The sequence below is a fragment of the Gopherus flavomarginatus genome, chromosome 10 (genome assembly GCF_025201925.1).
Source record: "Gopherus flavomarginatus isolate rGopFla2 chromosome 10, rGopFla2.mat.asm, whole genome shotgun sequence".
Taxonomy (NCBI): Eukaryota; Metazoa; Chordata; order Testudines; family Testudinidae; genus Gopherus; species Gopherus flavomarginatus.
Genome location: NC_066626.1, coordinates 50,904,255 through 50,924,647, shown reverse-complemented (window position 1 = coordinate 50,924,647; position 20,393 = coordinate 50,904,255). Strand labels below are relative to the sequence as shown.

General features: G+C 40.0%; 1 protein-coding gene across 5 annotated transcripts in view; it reads right to left on the bottom strand.

The window, feature by feature from the left end:
* Positions 1–20,393, bottom strand: part of CCDC148 (coiled-coil domain containing 148) — a 120,832-nt gene that overhangs the window by 89,303 nt on the left and 11,136 nt on the right. For 3 of the 5 annotated variants that reach the window (XM_050969241.1, XM_050969240.1, XM_050969245.1), the window contains exons 2-4: positions 7,061–7,126; positions 4,389–4,510; positions 34–137 (exon numbers count right to left, since the gene is read on the bottom strand). In XM_050969241.1, the coding sequence (XP_050825198.1) occupies positions 34–137; positions 4,389–4,510; positions 7,061–7,115 (281 nt within the window). In that variant the 5' untranslated portion in view covers positions 7,116–7,126. Of the gene's footprint in view, positions 1–33; positions 138–4,388; positions 4,511–7,060; positions 7,127–7,980; positions 8,059–20,393 lie in introns of those variants that run through there. The other 2 variants (XM_050969242.1, XM_050969244.1) reach the window with 2 other exon arrangements.

Below are 20,393 nucleotides of genomic sequence, written 5' to 3'. Positions count from 1 at the left end.
CTTTTATAAACTGTAAGATTCCCCAGTTCTCACCTGTTCTCACTCAGTCGTTTGTGTTCTTGCCACCAGATCTGGTGGTGCTGTTTCAGCAGCATTTGTTCTTTATTAGTTTTTGAAACTTGTTCTACTCTTTTAACCTGTGTGAAAAAGGAAAAAGAAAAAATTCTTACTAGTATTGAAATTAGTTTGGTGTATTTACAGAGTGGCTTCCCCAGATAAACAGTTGATACTAGGTTGTATGAACCTATGTGCCTCTGAAAGCACATCTTTGTGAGGAACAGAGCTGACTGAAAATTTCAAATAAATTTTTCTTATAAAAATGTTGTTGGAAATTTTCATGAAGGCCTTACTTTAGTTTTTCCCATTTTTTGATGAAAATTAAACAAAGGAAAAGCCAAAAAAAGGCAGTGCTTTTAAAAAGTTATCCCCCTCCTCCACCTTTAAATCTTCCTGCTCCCATTCCCCTTATTCAGTGGCAAAATTGAAAAAGGGAATGGAGATGAAACGGAGAGAGTGAAAAAGGGAAAGAAGGGAAGTTGACACCCCCGCCCCTGGCCAATGTTGAAAATGTTCAAAGAATGTTGAAAATGAAAAATCATTTCTACTGGAAATATGTAGAACAAAAAAGTGAAGTTTTCAGATTTTTTTCACAAAAAATTATTTCCACTTTTCAACCAACTCTAGTGAGAAACAACATTTTGATCTAAATTGAGAAATTGCTCTCATCTCCTAGCCGCTTGTTCTCTTCCTCCTCCGCAGTGCAAACAACTGGATCAGTGATACATGCAGTCCACATAAGGGAAGGAGACAATTTATAACTCTTCTGTCCCTACAAGGGCAGATAAGGCAAATAATAAGGCAGATAATAAGGCAGATAATTTTGCCTTTTGTTAACTAGCATAAGTTTTTATCCATCGAGTGACAAAGTATTTTAAAACTAATATTTTTCACTTTAAAAACTAGCAAATATTTAAGTTTTTCAAACATAGCTGAGTTCAAAATATCTTTGAGCAGAGTCACTTTTAGTTAGTTTTCTCCAAGTTACTTTCACCTCATATAATGCCAGATTGTTGAGCTCTTACTTTACAAGAGACCTTTTGCATAAAGCATAGTTCAGTTACATTATATTCATACTCATAAGCATATTTCAATAAACATATGAAGTGCAATGTCACAGCCCCATTCACTTCAAGAAGATTACATAAGTACTCACAAATGTAAGTATCATTAAAAAGCTTATAATGTACTGAGCGTGTTAATCCTATTTGTATGAATGTATCATTCTTGTATCTGAAGCTTGTATCTGAAATATGAAGTATTACTCTGAAGTCCTATTGTAATTATGCAAAGTGTGGGCCATTAATAGTGGTTTAGAATCTTGATGGCTCTCACTGACCAGGACAGTTGGTTGTAAACGGCTTTGTCTACTTGTAAGCCTTCCTGTATATGTGGGTGCCAGCAAGTGAGTAATGAAGTCTCACAGGATATGTGAACATGTCACATGATACTGGAATCCATCTTAAACCTGTTGGTTTTCCATTTAGAAGGAAGGGTGGGAACCCAGAGAGACAAATGATTGCCGCCTTGTGCCAAAGATATAAAAGGGGGTAGAAGAGAACAAAGGGAGCTGCAGTCATGAAAAAATCCTAGTTACCACCTGAGCTGGAACTAATAAGAACTGTATCAGGGGAAAGAATAGGGCCCAGACTAGGAAGGAGTCTATTCTGTGAAAGAAGCTATTAGAACATCTGAGATTTACCTGTATCCAGTTTCTTAATGTATTAGGCTTAGACTTGCGTGTGTTTTTTATTTTGCTTGGTAACTTACTTTGTTCTGTCTGTTATTACTTGAAACCACTTAAATTCTACTTTTATACTTAATACAATCACTTTTTTTTATTAACAAACTCAGAGTAAGTGATTAATACCTGCGGGAGCAAATAGCTGTGCAGCTCTCTATCAGTGTTATAGAGGGTGGACAATTTATGAGTTTACCCTGTATAAGTTTTATACAGAGTAAAATTGATTTATTTGGCGTTTGGGTCCCACTGGGAGCTGGGTGTCTGGGTGCTGGAGTTAGGTAACCTGCTGAGTGGTTTTCAGTTAAAGCCTACAGCTTTAGGGGTAAGGGGGGAAGGGTTCAGACCTAGGTCTGTGTTGCAGCAGACTAGCGTGTCTGGCTCAACAAGGCAGGGTTCTGAAGTCCCAAGCCATCAGGGAAAATGGGCTCAGAGGTAATTCCACCACATCAGGTGACAGTCCCAAAGGGGTCTGTGACCAAACCTGTCACAGGGGCTACTTATATAACAAGGGCTTCACAATCTGGCCCAAAAGAAGGCTTACTAATGAAACTACCCTAATTTAATACACACAAGGCTTTTGTCTGCACCTGAGGGGTGTACATTTTAGTCCACACTAGCACGCTAGTATTGCACGCTAACTAACCTGCATCGACCCTGCTGGCAGGCACTAAAAGTTCCCTAGTACACACTGGATGTTACTGTGGGAGGAGAAGGTGATCATAGTTCATAATGGTTTAGTTTTCTTTTGTGCTCTAGGTAACGATAGTCCTAACCCAAAAGAAACTATTACAGTGAATGATTGATGTCAGTTTCTTTTGAAATTTGTTAATGTTATTACTTACCAATAATCAGTAAAAACTGCCATAAACTAAGAAAAGCCCTGCTTTTACAAGGAATTATTACTTCTGTGTTTTTCTGTACCTGACCTTTATATTTGTGCTGAAGAATCTATTAGCAACTGCAAAGAAAAGAAGGAAGCCATATAGTAATAGCAGCACATTCTCCTGAATGGCAGGAAGGAGTCTTCCATAGTGTCCACATCCTCTCTCCAGGATTAAAAGTTATTTTCTTAAAATGTGATTTTTTAAACACATTATGGAGTCTGGTATTTCCCCCATCCCCCTCAGAGAAAACACAGTTCTTCCTTTTATGCCAAGTTCTTTGCAAGCTAAAAATCAAACCAGGTATGTCTGGACACCCTTGGTATCTCATGAATCCAAGAAACTCCTTACATTACTTGAGTACCAAAAAAACATGCAAAATTAACTACAATACAGAGCAAGACAATTTCCATGTCTCAGCAACCTTATGAAACCAAATATAACAATGTTTAAGATTTATTGTGGCTTTCTAGTGATATAATATGGTTTAATTGAACCTTTGTAGAAAAGATCAAACTGCTTTTCAAGTAGGTTTGAAAGAAGTGCTTTACTCGAGGTAGAGGTCTACGGACTCAGCTACATTTTTATCCTCTTTATAAGACGATTCAGACCCATCATCAACACAAGCCTGAACAAACCATATTGTAACTACACAGTTGGATTAGAACTTAATTTAGCCACTATTTTTAAACTCAGCTGTTCTTGTAGTCTTTTGGGGATAATTCACCAAAACCTCCTGAGTTTCCTCTAAGATTTTAGGCAATGTTGCAGAAAGCCAAAATATAGTCTTAATATGCACTTCCAAAATGGGAGAAATGTAGAAATATATAGTGCAGGGCTTAAAGTGTGGTTCTACTCCGAAAGGTGACAGAAAAAATTGATATCTTGATCTGCATCCTATGTATTCTCGCCACTTCTTCCTACACTACATCATCTCTCATATTTACTCTCCATCCCAAAGCTAAAACTCAGGCCCAGGTCCTCATTGCAGTAGTTAAGACATGAAGTCACTGCTTCCTTTCTGGCCTTCCAACATATGACATCTTGCTCCTAAAACGATTTAAAACACTTTTGTAATTCTCATCTACCTGGTTCATCACACTGATTATGTTATCTCTCTCTTTGCATCTCTCCATGAGCTCCTCCTTTTCCACCACAAATACAGGTACTTCTCTAGGAGCGTCTCCTTTTTAGGACAAACACAGGTACTTGTCTTCACTTTTAAGACCTTTCATGATTTGAGTCTACTGAACATTTCTCATTAGATATCAAGTTGTCAGCCCTCACCTCTGCTCTGCCAAGGATACTAGCCTTTATTACCCATCAGTCCAACTTTCCTTAATACCCATTCTTTGCATTTTCTTCCATGCACACCTCGATGCATGGGGAAGCTCCGCATAAAAAGAAAATCAGCATATCATCCTCCTTCAAATTCAGAGTGCTGTGACCACTGTTTATTTCACTAATCATAATAACACACTGTTACCTTTCTCCTCCTCCCATGCATTTGTTGTCCCTGGTCATATACTTAGACTGTAAGCTTGTTGAGGCAGGGACCTTCTTTTTGTTATACATATGTTAGGTGCTTAACAATGGGCACAGTCCCTGATACAGGCCTCTAAGCAGACCACAATACAAATACACTGAAACAGAGAAGATTATTATACAGAAAAAATGAATTCTACTAGGAATAAAAAACAGCTTACCTTTAATTGTATATTAGCAGATGCTTTTCTCTTTTCTTCAGTAAGTGCATGTAGTTGTTTATAGTCAACAGGTTTATACTTCTGGCTGAAAAGACCATTTTTCATACGAACAACCAGATTATCTATTTTTAACATAAAAAGTCATTTCAAATTGTGTAGAAATATTTTTTAAATGTTAGACACAAAATTAAAAGCTTAATTCACGGGATGTTTGAGAGTATTGTACTTAAAACATATGATTTTGCTAAGAAAATATTAGGAAAATAGTTACATATTAAAAGTAATCTGTGTTCAGTGGATCTGATTTCCATTCCACTTTACTGTCAAATCAGGAGTAACTACTGGAATAAACTGAGCTCTAAACTGGTAAAAATGATATCATAAATGATATCATAAACAGTTTCACAATTTGTCTATTTTGCAACTAGCTTAGTCAATCAACAACACTGGCAATCAACATCAAAAACTAACATAAGGAGCACAATGGAGTTCTGATTCATGACTACCGTTCCTCAGCTCTACTGGAATGCAGATAAATAATATTCAATTTAAATTGAGTTTGCTGGAATTTTAGTAAATTCTAATAAAATAATAGAAAAACACAGGCTACAATGTACTTTTAGTTATTCCTGGTTCATAACTACTCAGACATATTTATCATGAACTCTGAATTAAGGAATCAGTATCACTTCTAAGATGTCAGGTGAATAGTTCTATTTACATATGAATGGAATGAATTATAGAAACCCCAGTTATTTGAGCTATATATCAGGCTGATTTTCCAGTACAAGAACAGAAAACATTTTCCACTATATTTAATTCATCATTCTGAATTATGGAGAGTTGGAGGGGGGGCTATAAATTTACTTTCTTTGAATATCTGGGAAGCCATCAGACTTCAAGGACAACATAATTAGTTCCTACTGCATGCAACATAGGTTTTAACAACTGACTTCTGGATTCCTACAGTTACTGTTTAAAAGATCCGGACAAGCAGGTAGATACAAGACACATTGACTGGAATTTTCAAATGAGCCTATGGGAGTGGAAGCTTAAGGGAATCAGGCATCCAACTTCCTGAGGATTCTTTGAAAATCCCAGCCACTGCTTGTTGCTTTGTGGTACTGCTAATCAGTTTTAGAGACTGATGGCAAAAACATATCCTTAGTACAACTCAACTTCGATGGAATAAGGTATCTGGGATGAGGACAGTGTAAGAGGGCAAGTAAAAAGGCAGAAAATAGCACAGGAGACAATAATGAATGTGGAGTATCAGATAAATAAGAACAGAAAGTGAGTCCATGGAGAGACTTAACAGACAGGCAGAAAAGGGAGAAGATAAAGAAAGGGGACCGGGGAAAATGGAAGAGACTACACTTTTTTTGAACTTGAACTTTAACAGTCATCCATTTCACACAGAAAGATACATTAAAAGAGACCACTAAGTAAACATATAAAGGTCCATATGCTTCTGTCAACCATGAAATAATTACTTAGCAGTATCTACATTAAATACCTGAAAAATATTTGTTCCATCACCAATGTTTGGTAAAGGCAGTAATACCGTATACCATCCCCAGGTAATAGCTGGAAATTCTTTATAAATATTTTTTTCTTCATGCGCTCAAGAAAGGGACCAGAATGACAGTGGTGGAGACTGAAGTAATCTTTTCCTAGCTCTCCACAACTTATTCCCTTTTTATATCCCTACCCGCATTTACTTTCAGTCTACACTTCCTCGCTGCTCACTCCAAGAAGCTTCTGTTATTCATGTCCTTCTTCTACACCTTTCTTTGTGCCTTCTTTCATGTAGCCTATGCCTGGAACCTCCTTCTGAACCCAGTCTCCACCCTCTTCATTTAATCATGCTTCAAAAAATGCACTCCTTCAAGGAGGCTCCTAAAGCCAATGGGATCTGCCTACACAAGATTTCAATGCAGGAGGGATTGGAAAGAAAAGGCCCATCTCATTAGGTTATCTTATTTAGCAAAGCTTGCTATTATGTTTAGGTGTCAACATACCTTCTGATGTATTATTAAAAATAAAATGACATGGGGAGATGCTTCCAATATTGAGGTATGTGTTGCAAAAGAGCACCACATAAAGTGCTAATGTAAACATCTGCAAAGCTACCTCATTATCCTCCTTAGTGTTCTCCTTTGCTGTGACGCCTACAAAAAAACTTGACAATGGTTAGGTCAGTAGTAATCTGAGACCTCTGCCTACCACAGTGACCAATATTTTCCCATTGTTTTTTCTAGTACTTCCCTATCAGTATCCATCTGTTGTGCCTTATACTTGACTTTTGGGTGGCAGAGACCTTTTTGTTCTGTGTTTGTACCTTAGTACCTAGCTTCTAGGTGCTAAGGTAATACAAATAATTTTATGAACAATATGTACCTAGTAACAAACCAGATGTTATGACATTTACATATTACAGCTGGCAAAGGTGCACAGTAACTAAAAGGTGAAAGGAAAAAAAAAAAACCAGTGGCTTCCAAAATGACCCCAGATGATTCCTTCATGATAGAAGGAGGTTTTTTTTAATACCAAAGATCAGAATGTTATAGTGCCGTTCATATGTTTGTAATTGTATACAGGAACTTATAAATATTGTTCTATTGTAGACTGAAAGAACAGTTAAACTGGAATAAAAACTCAAACAGATATACCTATGTCACTAGTCCTGTGAGTTGTAATGAATGTTCGATGGTCCCTTGCACTCATGTTTCTTACATCTGTTGAGAAATAAAAGTTTTGATATTCTAAAAAACAATTTAGCTAAGAAATTGTAATGCTCTTATTTTGTTTGTACACTGGGACAGAAAAGCTAGTGTCATATTGTTGAAGCTACCTTCTAACCAGACAATAAATTATAAGGGTTCATCTTTTGTTTTAGGACAGACTTCATGTATCGCTTTGTGAAACGTTAGCAAAATCCCTTTTATATTATATTGATGACATCAGAAGAAATAGAAAAAGTAACGACTCTGTGGTAGATCTATGTTACTCAGAAAAATACAGTCAAACATGAAGTCATGCACTCATTATACACATACTAATAGCTGAAAGCCAGTGCTGTTGCATATGTGCAGCCATTGCCACTGACTCCATGAATGCTCCAGGGCTGGAGCACCCATGGGGAAAAAATGGTGGGTACTGAGCACCCATCGGCAGCCAGCTCCCCGCCACTCCCGATCCTGCCTGCCACAATCAGCCGTTCTGCAGTGTGCCAGAGGTGCTGGGGGGATACAGAGGGGAGGAGTGAGGGCCGGGCACGCTCAGGGAAGGGAGCAGGAAGAGGTGAGGTGGGGGTGGGTTGGGAAGGGGTGCAGTGGCGGCATGACCTGAGGCAGAGCTGGAGGGTTGAGCACCCCCCCAGCAGATTAGAAAGTCAGAGCCGCTGGGTGCAGCATTTGGGCCAAGTAATCCACCACCTGTTCAGCCTTCCTCATATAACCAATGGAACCGTTGCATGCAAATTAGCTGTAGAGTAGGAGTAGTGTTAGGTCAGAGATAATTCAACCAATCATGGCATAGATACATGACTTGCTGTTGCTTGGATATATTTTGTAAAATCAAAGTGACTGACCTTATCATCAACATTAACGTCCCTCGGCCTGTGCCACTTCCAGCAGCTCCCATTGACCTGGAGTGGTGAACCGCAGCCAGTGGGAGCCATGATCGGCCGGACGTGTGGACGCCGCAGGTAAACAAATTGGCCCGGCCCACCAGGGGCTTGCCCTAAACAAGCGGCATCCCAAGTTTGGGAAACACTGGTCTAGGCCAAGACAGGATAGCTGGCTGATTGTAATCTGAGCAGGACAGACTAAACACCACCATTATTAGTCCCTCAGAATTCTCTACAAGTCACCTGTCCAACCACTTACATCTCCCCATTAACCCAGAACTAATCCATTCTTCTCCCAAACTACCTATCCCCTAAACAACTCCCGCTCCATCACCCACTCAACCCAATCCCCACATCCAGTACACAAGTTTCATTCAATTCACTATACTGGGTCAGACAATTGCTGGTTAGACATATTCTCTCTCCCTCCACCCCTCTCCTGAGATTTTCACTACTATCCCTTTCTCCTGCATGAAATTTAGATAAAGAAGTGCATAAGACTGTCCTGAAAATTTATCAGTGCCAATGATGAGTGAAAAGTTAAAGGTGATCTGCAAAGGGACAAAAATTGGATTTGTTTGTGTCTTTATTTTTGACGCATAAAGAAGCCCTGCATTTTTCAAAAAACACATACATTTTCTGCCTGCTTTTAAAATTCAGTAATATCAGGAATGCCTAGTCTTATCTTCCATGTTTTCTTGGAGGAGTTATTGGATGTTTTAAATAAGATGTCTCTAATAGCCTATATATTGGTGAGGAAGGTCTATCTGAATAAAAATAATTATGCTTCTTGCGCTTTCATCTGGTATTTGAGATACTATATCCTACAAGATTTTTAATCTCCTTCCACCCACCTACTCCCCCAAAAAGCAGTATAGACAAGATAAGACATGAATTCTTAAGACAAACAGAAGGGAAAAAAATTAATCTAAAAAGACAAAAAATTATGAAAGTTGGCAATCTTAGGTTATTACAAATCTTACAATATTTATTTTTCCTAAAAGTCCCAGTTCCTTTAGCGTGGTTACATGGGAATTAAGCCTTCATTAAGTTTATAGCCATCACTGTAGTATAGGAAAGCATGAAAACATGAATCCTATTGGCCTATAAAACGGAAGACAAAAATACTGAAAATATTTTTTCTAATTTTTATTTTTAAACCTGACTCATTTTTTAGTTATATTGAAAATCTTTTAGAACTTTTTACATCATAAAGAAGCAGAACAGAAAACAAACCCATTTTTCCTTTGCTTAGTTCTCCAAAAGAAAAAGGGGAAGTTATTAACTAGGGATCACAATTAAGAACAAAAGGAAAGGAGACTCAGAGAACAATCCTACCTGTCAGAACCTAGCAAAAGGATTTGCACTTCTACCAAATATGGCCAGTGTTTAGCTTATACACGTATCAAAAGCAATTATATTCTCCCCTGTGTAGGAACCTATAATTCCTATCAATCATGCAGGCTTCAAGAGAATAAACCCCTCAAACATGTGTTTCTATATGCTTTGCTCTGAATGTCCAGTCTATAACAGGCTTTCTATTCATTCCCCAGTCAGAGTATCTTTGGTTATCAGTTAGTTACTATCATTATGAGAATGAAAAACAATATTCAGCTAAAGTGACATATTAGCATAATAATGGTATTCTACATAACACATCTGCACTAGCAAGAACAGATCCAATTCTCTATTTGGAAGACAAGATGCTCCCAGGTAGGGTTGTCAGATGTCTGGTTTTCAGCTGGAACACCTGGCCGAAAAGGGACCCTGCCAGTTCTAGTCAGCACTGCTGACCGGGCGGTTAAAATTCCGGTTGGCATGGGGCTGGCAGGCTCCCTATGCAGCACCCTGGAAGCTGCTGGCATGTCCCTCCAGCTCTTAGATGTAGGAATGGCCATGGGGGCTCCGTGCGCTCTGCTCTCCTTCCCCTTCCCCTCCCCCTCTAGTGCCGGCTCTGCAGCTGGCATTGGCCGGGTGGAGGCAGGGTGGGAGTGGGGGTTGAGCATCCCTAGAGGAAGCCAGCGCCTGTATCTGATCTGATCACCGCTCTGCAAGCATACTATCACACAGCCTCCTGGATTTGCAAGAGAGAGTGAACTGATCAAGCCCTTTGTGAGCCAAGCTGCTTCAAACTTCCTGCAACATGCATAGCAGGCAGTAAAGTTTTCCCACACTGCACCCTGTTCTAGGGCTAAAGCAGCCAAATTTGAGGGTGTGTGCTAGGGATTCTGGGATATGGCTTCTTTGACCTGGGTCTGCACACTGCAGTGTGGAAGCCAGAGCCTCAGGTTTGAACACAGGTTAGAAAAGTCTTAACATAGGGTTAAAATACAATGAAGATGCTCAAGCCCAGGGTTCCCTAACATGGGTCAGCTGACTCAAGTCCCACTAACCCTGGGCTTACCTTGCAGTGTAGATGTACCCTTATAGTTTCCTATTCATGCTCCCCACTCCTGCACCTGATGGCATTCCCTTTGATTTCAGTGTGGGAGAATCTGGCATGAGGGAGGTATTCATCAGCATGCACAGAAGGCAAAACCACAGGCTAAAAATTGTTGCTTGAAACATCTCATTATGACTTCTTAAGGTGCTCTGATGCCATAGCATTCCCCCAGAGCTCTGTACTGCTCCCCCAGCCAAAGGGAAATTAGTGCTGCTCTAAGAGCTCTGTGTAAGCTTGAATGCTTGTCTCATCAACAGAAGTTGGTCCAATAAAGATATTACCTCACCCACCTTGTCTCTAATATCCTGAGACCAAACACAACCACAACAACACTGCGTACAATAGTATGTATTGGTCAGTTGCATTGCAGTGCAACTATTTTGTATTAGTACAGGCATTCTGCTTTCTAAAAGTGCTTTGATAGCATAGGGTTTTGAATCACTAGTATTAAGGAAATCCCCACTGTGCTGGAACAGTCTGCACAGTTGAGTCAGTGGAGGAACAGTGATTCAGCAATTTCAGGAAAAAAAAACCTACTTGCATTTTCATTTCCATTCTGACAAACAAGGAAATTATAAGTGGCAGAAATATTGCTTACTTTATCTTGTACCTCTATCCTAGTTCACAAACACTGAAGTATTTTCTTATTGTTTTTTATTCTGAAGGATAGCCACTGAATTTTTTATTTCAATATTTCTATTTCAAGGTTGGTGAGTGTAGCCCATAGGGCTAGCTTGCCTTTATTATATTTAGCAGTAATGCAAGGAATCTACAGGCCTGTATTCTGTAAGACATTGGCTTGAGCAATTAGCATAAGACTTGAGGCCTATTAACTGTGGCACAGATAAGTAACCTAGTGGTCACCCCTAAGTTTTGGGGAACTGGAAATAGAGTGGACGGGGGAATTTTATCCATAATGACATCAGCCAACCATAGGAACATGAGCTAAATCTGCAGATATCTGATTACAAGAGTTGATACAAATTGAGACCATTAATATACTAACATATAGGAAAATGATACCCCAACATTAGTAGAGTGAGGAAATACAAGTAAGGAAGAGGCGAGAAAACCCTACTGGATATGCATTAGATATAGAGGCATCAGCATAACATATAAAAGCTGTTTCCCCAACCTGTGTGTGAAGACAGAGGCCTGGTCTACACTACGAGTTTAGGCTGAATTTAGCAGCGTTAAGTCAAATTAACCCTGCACTCATCCACACAACGAGGTCATTTTTGTCGACATAAAGGGCTCTTAAAATCGATTTCTGTACTTTCCCTCCCCCCCCCGACAAGGGGAGTAGCGCTGAAATCGACATTGCCAGTTCAAATTAGGGTTATTGTGGATGCAATTCGACAGTATTAGCCTGCGGGAACTATCCCACAGTGCACCATTGTGACCGCTCTGGACAGCAATCTGAACTCGGATGCACTGGCCAGGTAGACAGGAAAAGCCCTGCAAACTTCTGAATTTCATTTCCTGTTTGTGTGTGTGGAGAGCTGATCAGCACAGGTGACCATGCAGAGCTCATCAGCACAGGTGACCATGCAGTCCCAGAATCAAAAAAGAGCTCCAGCACGGACCGCACAGGAGGTACTGGATCTGATCGCTGTATGGGGAGATGAATCTGTGCTATCAGAACTCTGTTCCAAAAGACGGAATGCCAAAACATTTGAAAAAAATATCCAAGGCCATTGTGGACAGAGGCCACAACAGGGACTCACAGTGCCGCGTGAAACTTAAGAAGCTGAGACTAGCGTACTAGAAAGCCAAAGAATCAAACAGACGCTCAGGGACAAAGCCATAGACAAGCCGCTTCTACGCTAAGCTGCAGGCAATTCTAGGGAGGGCCCTCCACCACTACCCCACCCCTGTCTGTGGACTCCAATGATGGGGTACTTTCAGTCACCATGCCTGAGGATTTTGCAGACGGGGAAGATGAGGAGGAGTACAAGGTTGAGGAGAGCACACAGCACACTGTTCTCCCCAACAGTCAGGATCTTTTTCCCACCCTAACTGAAATACCCTCCCAAGGTGGTATCCCAGACCATGAAGCTGTAGAAGGGACCTCTGGTGAGTGTACCTTTGTAAATATAAAACATGGTTTAAAAGCAAGCATTTTTTAATGATTAATTTGCCCTGAGAATGTGGGAAGCATTCCTGGCCAGTACAACTACTGGAAAAGTCTGTTAACATGTCTGGGGACGAAGCGGAAATCCTCCAGGGACATCTCCATGAAGCTCTCCTGGAGGAACTCTAAAAGCCTTTGCAGAAGGTTTCTGGGGAAAGCAGCCTTATTCTGTCCTCCATGGTAGGAAACTTGACCACACTATGCTAGTAGCAAGTAATCTGGTATTATTGCATGACAAAGCTTGGCAGCATATGGTCACGGTGTTTGCTGGCATTCAAGCAATATCCATTCTTTATCTCTCTGTGTTATCCTCAGGAGAGTGATATTGTTCATGGTAACCTGGTTGAAATACGGGAATTTAATTAAGGGGACATTCATAGATGGCCATTCCTACTGGGCTGTTTGCCTGTGGCTGAAAAGAAATCCTCCCTGCAGTTAACCAAGCGGGGGGGGGGGGGGGCATTGGTGCTGAGCTGTTCACGTTTGGCTAGCAGGGATCTTCCCTGATACTAGCCACGTGGTGCGGTGCGGGAAGGGTTAAAGCGGTCATCCCAGAGAAAAGGATGGGAGGGTAGTTTGGTTTCTGCTGCTGCACTTTAATGTGAAAACCACAGCCCCAAATGAACAACTCAGTGGGCTTTGCTTGGTATAGGAAAGGAGGGCGCTGCTGTTATGAAGGTTGCAGAAGCAGAAAGACTATGGCTTACCATGGCCACCTGCAAGCCAAATTCTGTTGCCCAGTGTGTTTGATCTAACACCAAAGCTGCAGGCACGCAATATAAGATGCAAAAAATGACCTTGTACTGAAATCACATGTGCTATGTAATGTGAATAGTGTTGTTCACCATGAAAGAGTACACCCATTGTTCTGTAAAAATGCATCTTTTTAAATACTTCTCTCCTTTTTTTTTCCTCCTGCAGCTGCAAATGTTTCAAGCTCCCTCCTCTCTGTCCCAAAGGCTCTCTCAGATAAGGTGGCAAAAAAACGCACACGTGAAGATATGTTCTGAGCTCATGCAGGAGTCCCGAACTGAAAGAGCTCAGCAGAAAGTGTGGAGGGACACAATAGCAGAGGACAGGAAAGCGGCCAGTGAACGTAAGGAGAGGTGGTGGCCGGAAGATCACAGGAGGCAGGATGCAATGCTGGGGCTACTGCAGGAACAAACGGACATGATCTGGCATCTGGTGGAGGTTCAGGAACATCAGCTGGAGAGACTGCCTGTTTAACTGCCCTCCCTCCTCCCCAAGTTCCATAGCTGCCTCCTTACCCAGATGCCCAAGAATACGGGTGGTGGTGGTGGTTTTTAAACGATAATGACTTTATTTCCAAGCTGTGATCGAAGGGGGGAGAGTGGTTGGCTTACGAGGAATTAGAGTCAACCAAGGAGGCAGGTTTTCATCAAGGAGAAACAAATAGAACTTTCACACCATAGCCTGGCCAGTCATGAAACTAGTTTTCGAAGCTTCTCTGATGCACAGCCCTTCCTGATGTGCTTTTCTAATCGCCCTAGTGTCTGGTTCTGCCTAATCAGTAGCCAGATGATTTGTCCCAACCTCCCACCCCGCCATAAACATCTCCCCCTTACTCTCAGATTGTGGAGCACACAGGAAGCAGCAATAACAACGGGGATATTTGGTTCGCTGAGGTCTGAGCGAATCAGTAAACTGCACCAGCGACCCTTCAAACGTCCAAATGCACACTCTACTACCATTCTACACTTGCTCAGCCTATAGTTGAACAGCTCCTTACTACTGTCCAGAGTGCCTGTGTATGGGTAGGCTGGGTCCCCAAGGATAACTACAGGCATTTCAACATTCCCAACAGTTATTTTCTGGACTGGGAGGTAAATCCCTTCCTGCAGCCATTGAAACAGACCAGAGTTCCTGAAGACACGAGTGTCATGAACCTTTCCCGGCCATCCCACACTGATGCTGGTGAAACATCCTTTGTTGTCCTCCAGTGCTTGCAGCACCATTGAAAAGTACCCCTTGTGGTTTATGTACAGGCTGCCTTGGTGATCCGGTCCCCTCTCTCTTCCAGTTGCTCCTAATTGCTATGCAAAGTGTCCTTTCTGACTGCATCTAGAGCACAAGGACCTAGCTGCCTACTTTCTCTCCAGGCCTAGATACAAAAATTCTGTTACTCTAGTCTGGGCAGCTCAGATTCATCCTCTCTTATTTGCTGTCCAACCTTATTACCCATTATTTATAGAATAGTCTTCCTAACTTCATCTGCAAGCCTACACTCCATATGCAAGATCTACAGGAAACTACCTGATGGAAGAAAAGTTTGAGGAATAATTGTTTTATTATAAAATTATTCCCAAACATGACTATTTTATAACCTTATAATCTAGCTGAGGCCAACACCACCTTGGCTGTTTTATTATATATTTGTACCCTTTCCCTCTAAATGTCTGCCTGACTTTACACTGAGCTTCTAATGACAGGAACCATGCCTTCTTTGTTTGGAAAGCCTACTGAGGACACTAATAAGATTTTAATCCTGTCTTCATCCTCTGATCTTTTTAATGTCACTATATCCTAGCCAATGCTCATTCCTCCTGTTATACTTCTGACACACTGTCTGTGTTTTAATAAGGTTTCAACAGCCTTCATTCCTTTGAAAAAGGACTATCAGAGCAAACTCGAGAGAGAAGAGTTTATATAAAGCAATTGTAGTTGGCCTGTTTTCAGAATTTTTGTTACTATTGTTCCAGATATATGATTAGTTAAGAGCTATTCCCTCCCAGCCTAGCTGTTCATCTATCCTACAATGAAGTGATAAGCTTCTGTTTGATCTCAATCTCTTTCAATGGAAATTATTCTAATATCACAAATTCAACATTATGACTTCTCTAAAGCATTAAGGAAGAAAATATGATAGGGTTGAGAAAGAGCAAGCCCTTGTTTAAGCCTCTATTTTGTCTTCAATAACTAGAAAATGTAGCAAGAGAAATGATGAAAGAAATAAAAATTAAATGGATTTCAGTTTTAAATTTGATACATCTGAAACTTTCTTCCACTATGAGAGTCCTAGGAGCGCAAATTTAGACTCAGCTTCAAGGATTTGTTGAAACTTCAATACAGCCTCAAAGGTGGAAGCCTTGATGCATCTTGGAAACCAAAATTACAAAGGGTGAATAAAGGAAAGACACTAAACCGAAGTCTTCCATACACAGAAAAGTAGGTGCTCTGAAGTACCGCCAAGTCAGCCACATCTACACTTTTTAGTAAACAATGAAAATTACTAATCCTGAATTACTGTTCATGTTGATAATTTTAATGTTCTATTACTATTACTTCATTCAGATTACTTATTACAGATATTTGTTTAATTACAATACTATTCTGAGACTTTATGTGGAAAAGGTTTCATCGTATACAAAGTTCAGGCCTGACCCCAAATTCTTTCTTTAGATAAATGCCCAATGACTAAAATGGCCTGTCTGAAGAGTGCAGGATTATGTTCCCTATTCAACAAAGCAATTAAGCACATGCTTAACACACACATCTATATCCCACTGAAGTCAACAGAATGTAAGCACACCTAAATATTTTCTGAACTGGGATGTATATACCCTGAAGGACCCATTCCCCTTCAACTGAGATCAATGGAAGTTTTACAAGTGACTTTGATGGGAGCAAGATTGGGCTCTTAATTTGGGTAAATTGTTGTAAGCACTTCTTGGGTGGCTGAAGGCTACATAACCCATGTGGGTCACTGAATGCAGGAGAGTTTTGCCATTGACTTTAATGGGACTAGGATTTCACCTGCTGAATTCAATGGAACAAATACTGGGAGAATCAGCCTTTAGTTTGTCAGTTTCTATCTTGGTTCAAATGTCCATCAGGAGACCAAAAATTCATTTTCAAGAAAAGGAATATTAAGAGTTGTTTTCAGGACATACTATTCAAAAAGGTAATCTCAGAAACTGAATTAAAAAAAAAAAGTCAAATGGATAGTTTCCTTTTAATACAAAACCAGTAATGTACAGTTATATTGTAATATTGAAAGTGTTAATACAAAATACAGTAAGAGTAAATTTTTAATAAAAAATAATAGCCTATCAAGCAGTGGCATGGTAGTGTGTATCTACACTGTCTGGGTGCTTAAAGGCTGTGTAATTCACATTGGCTTGTGTCACTGAAGACAGTATATTATAAACTTGTCTACCCTCCACTTGTGCTACCACTATTGTAAATAGCTTACCATACAAAACTAAAAATACCAGATGCCACTAGAGATTTGTCTACCCTTACGGTTCCCAATGGAGCACAACTGGGAACTTCTCTGATTATTTTTTGAATGTAGACACAGTAGGGTGACCAGGTGTCCTGATTTTATAGGGACAGTCCCGATTTTGGGGTCTTTTTCTTATATTGGCTCCTATTATCCCCCACCTCCGTCCTGATTTTTCACACTTGCTGTCTGGTCACTTTAAGACACAGTCTAGATGCATGTGGTGTTTTAAAAAAAAAGTTTCTTCCTGGTGTTCAGGAAGCCTCTTGTCTTCAGTGCTGTTTCTTTCAGAGGCTTTGAATATGTTTAGATGGTTTCCTGAACTTCAGACCATTACATGTTGCGATTCAGAAGATTAGGATATGAATGTATAATTGTGGCAGTTCTCTGAAAATCATATTGAGAAAACAGATGATGGATTAAGAAGGGAAATCAGAATAAATATGAGGAAAAGTGGGGAAGAACCACTTCTGGATGTAAGGCTGGGAGTAAAAAGAGAATGAAATACATATTATCCTTATTTGGTCATTCCCTTCTGTCGATTCAACTAGCTACCTGAGAACATCCATTCACAGTATTTCTCTTCACAAGTGCTACCAACAGTCTCAGACACATCCTCCTCTTCACAGAGAGGAACATATTATTACAAATAGATAGTTTTATGCTCTAGTATTAAAACATTTATGGAAAATTCCCCTTTTCTCAATATCATGCAAATGTGCAGTCTTTAAACAAAGAAAAGATGCATTTGTAGAAATAGTCATATATTAGAAATCACATCTCCCAAAAACAGCAGCAGTCTTTGTCTCTGATCATCTCATCATTTCTTTGTTAAATGAAATTTAATCTAAAGTAGGAAGATCAGTAACATTTACATATGAAGCTGGTTGGATTTATGGGACACTTTGTCCACAATACAAACAAAAGTGCGTTCATATCCTTCATATCAGCATATTGTAAGTCAATATGGTTGCCCTTTAATTTTTGAGTATTTTTGAAATATCACATCTGAAATAAATGAATCTAAAGTCAACATCATGAGACTTAACAAATAAGGCAAAAAAAACAAACAAGACTATTGGTTTAAAAAGAGCTGAAAGGGGACATGAAAAAGCAGGAACTGAAGTCACCTATGTCTGCCAAGCTATTCTGAATCACACGATTCAGCTGGTGCTTTGTTTTTCTAAAAAAACAAATGCCCTATACAGCCAATTTCTGCTGACCAAATGCATCCATTTAGAAGTTAGCCAGCAGCAGACAGTATGCCTGTCAGTCTCAAAGGCTCAGTAGAGAGAAAATACTGCTCTCAGTGCAGACATTTCCTGTAATTTCCTTATACACATTTTGGGTGAAATCCTGGCCCCTTAATGTACGTCTACACTGCAATGAAAGACTGCTGCTGGCCCAGGTCAGCTGACTTGGGCTCATGAGGTTCAGGGCTTCAGGGCTAAAAACTGCAGTGCAGGCTTAGGCTGGAGCCCATGCTCTCCAGACCCACCGCCATCGCAGGGTTTCAGGGCCAGGGCTCCAGCCCAAGCCTGAACATCTACACTGCAATTTTAGCCCCATAATCCCGAGTCAATGGACTCAGGCTCTGAGTCTCAGTGCTGTGGTTTTTTTTTTTTTTATTGCAGTGTAGATGAACCCTTAGAAGTCAATGGCAAAACTCCCATTGACATTAATAGGGTCAAGATTCATCCCTAGATTTTAGGATTTAGCACATTAAAAAGTTGTAGTATTTTAACAGTAATTTTTTAATTTAAAAAGAAATTTTCCTTTTCTCCTCGCCCTACATATTTCTCTGTAAAATGTGAAAGATTAATAAGTTACAAATAGAACATACTTCAAGTTGTGCAGTTAAGGAACAGCCACACTTCAAGTGGTAAGGTGCCTTCAACCAAGAGTCTGAGTTATACGCCAGACACTTACAACTGCTTGATTTAACAAAAACAACCCACACCACACCAAACACAGAAAACCTCACAACACTAAAGTTGTAGATAAACTGACCTTTAGACTTACTCAGATAATAGATCTGCTTGCTCGCCAACCCACATAAAAAACAGCTTTACCATACCAGAACACTGAACAGCTATAACTCTATTGCACCAGCATCTATTCGATTAAATCTGCATCACTCATTTAGTACAATAGAAATAAAGTCATTGTAATAGGACATTGCCATAGAACCAATGCTTGATGCATTAAAAACAGACATCTTAGCTTTGCCTAGATATTTATTTTTGATAAACAAAGCAAAACCAAAGCATTTATCTACCAGCTGGAAACCACTATCCTATGCTAGTGTTCCCTGGTGTTGTTTTCAGTGGTGTTGTAGCAGTGTTGGTTCCAGGCTGAGAGAGAGACCAGGTGAACCAGGACCTGAAAAAGACCTCCATGTAGCTCGAAAGCTTGTCTCTTACACTAACAGAAGTTGGTCCAACATGAACTATTACTTCACCCACCTTGTCTAATATTTTATTTCAATATTTGCTTTTAAATCCCAGGTTGCTGGAACAATTTTTATAGTGGGGGTGCTGATCATGGAAACCATGTATTTAGTGTTTCTCATTACTACTTCAAGTCAGAGGGTGTGAGAGCACCCCCAGCACTCCAAGCTCCAGCAGCACTGCTTAAATCTCATCTATTGCAGCCCCACACTTTGGGTCGAAATGTTTCTGCCATCCCTTCAAAACTCATGATCTAGTCACCTCTTTTGACTATAAAACTTTCAATCCATAAGAGCAAAGAACAGAAATAACAGTGCAAATAAGCATAGAGGAAGTAATTGAAATTTGCTTGAGGTTTCCTATTTTAAGAACATTAATGAAACATGGTCAAGGTCCAAAACTTGACTTGCCTTGTAACTTAAAATCAAATGAGGCAATCTTCTAGTTTCCAAATATTTAGATTAATATCTACCTTTCTGTTAAGAAATAATGCCACCATTTTGGCATTATTTGGCACATTTGACAAAATGTGTTTTGTCCTCCCTTTGTAGTAGCAGGCATATTCCCAAAGCTCTGACTGACACATAGCACAGTCAGTTTAACGTCTATGAAAACATCATACCAAGATAACTCAGAACAAAATATTAGTCAAATAGAAAAGGCCAAAATTGGTAAGGAAGAAACAGACTCACAAATGTAGGGCTGGAAGGGACCTGAATATGTCATCTAGTCATTTTAGTGCATCCTTCCATACTAGGCAAGATAAAGCATACCTAGACACATGCCTGACAGGTATTGGTCTCTCTAGCCTGTTCTTAAACCTCACCGGGTTACCTAATTCCAGTGCTGAACATTCTTATAGTTAGAATGTTTTTCCTAATAGCTAACCTAAATCTCCCTTGCTACATATTAAGCTGACCGCTAATCAGATCTTCAGTGGACATGAAGAACAATTGATCACACTCCTCTTTATAGCAGTTCTTACCACATTTGAAGACTGTTCTCAGATCCCCTGGGCTTTCTTTTCTCAAGATTAAACATGCTCAAAAACTCTTCCCTCATAGATCACGTTTTCTAAATCTTTTATCATTCCTGCTGCTCTCC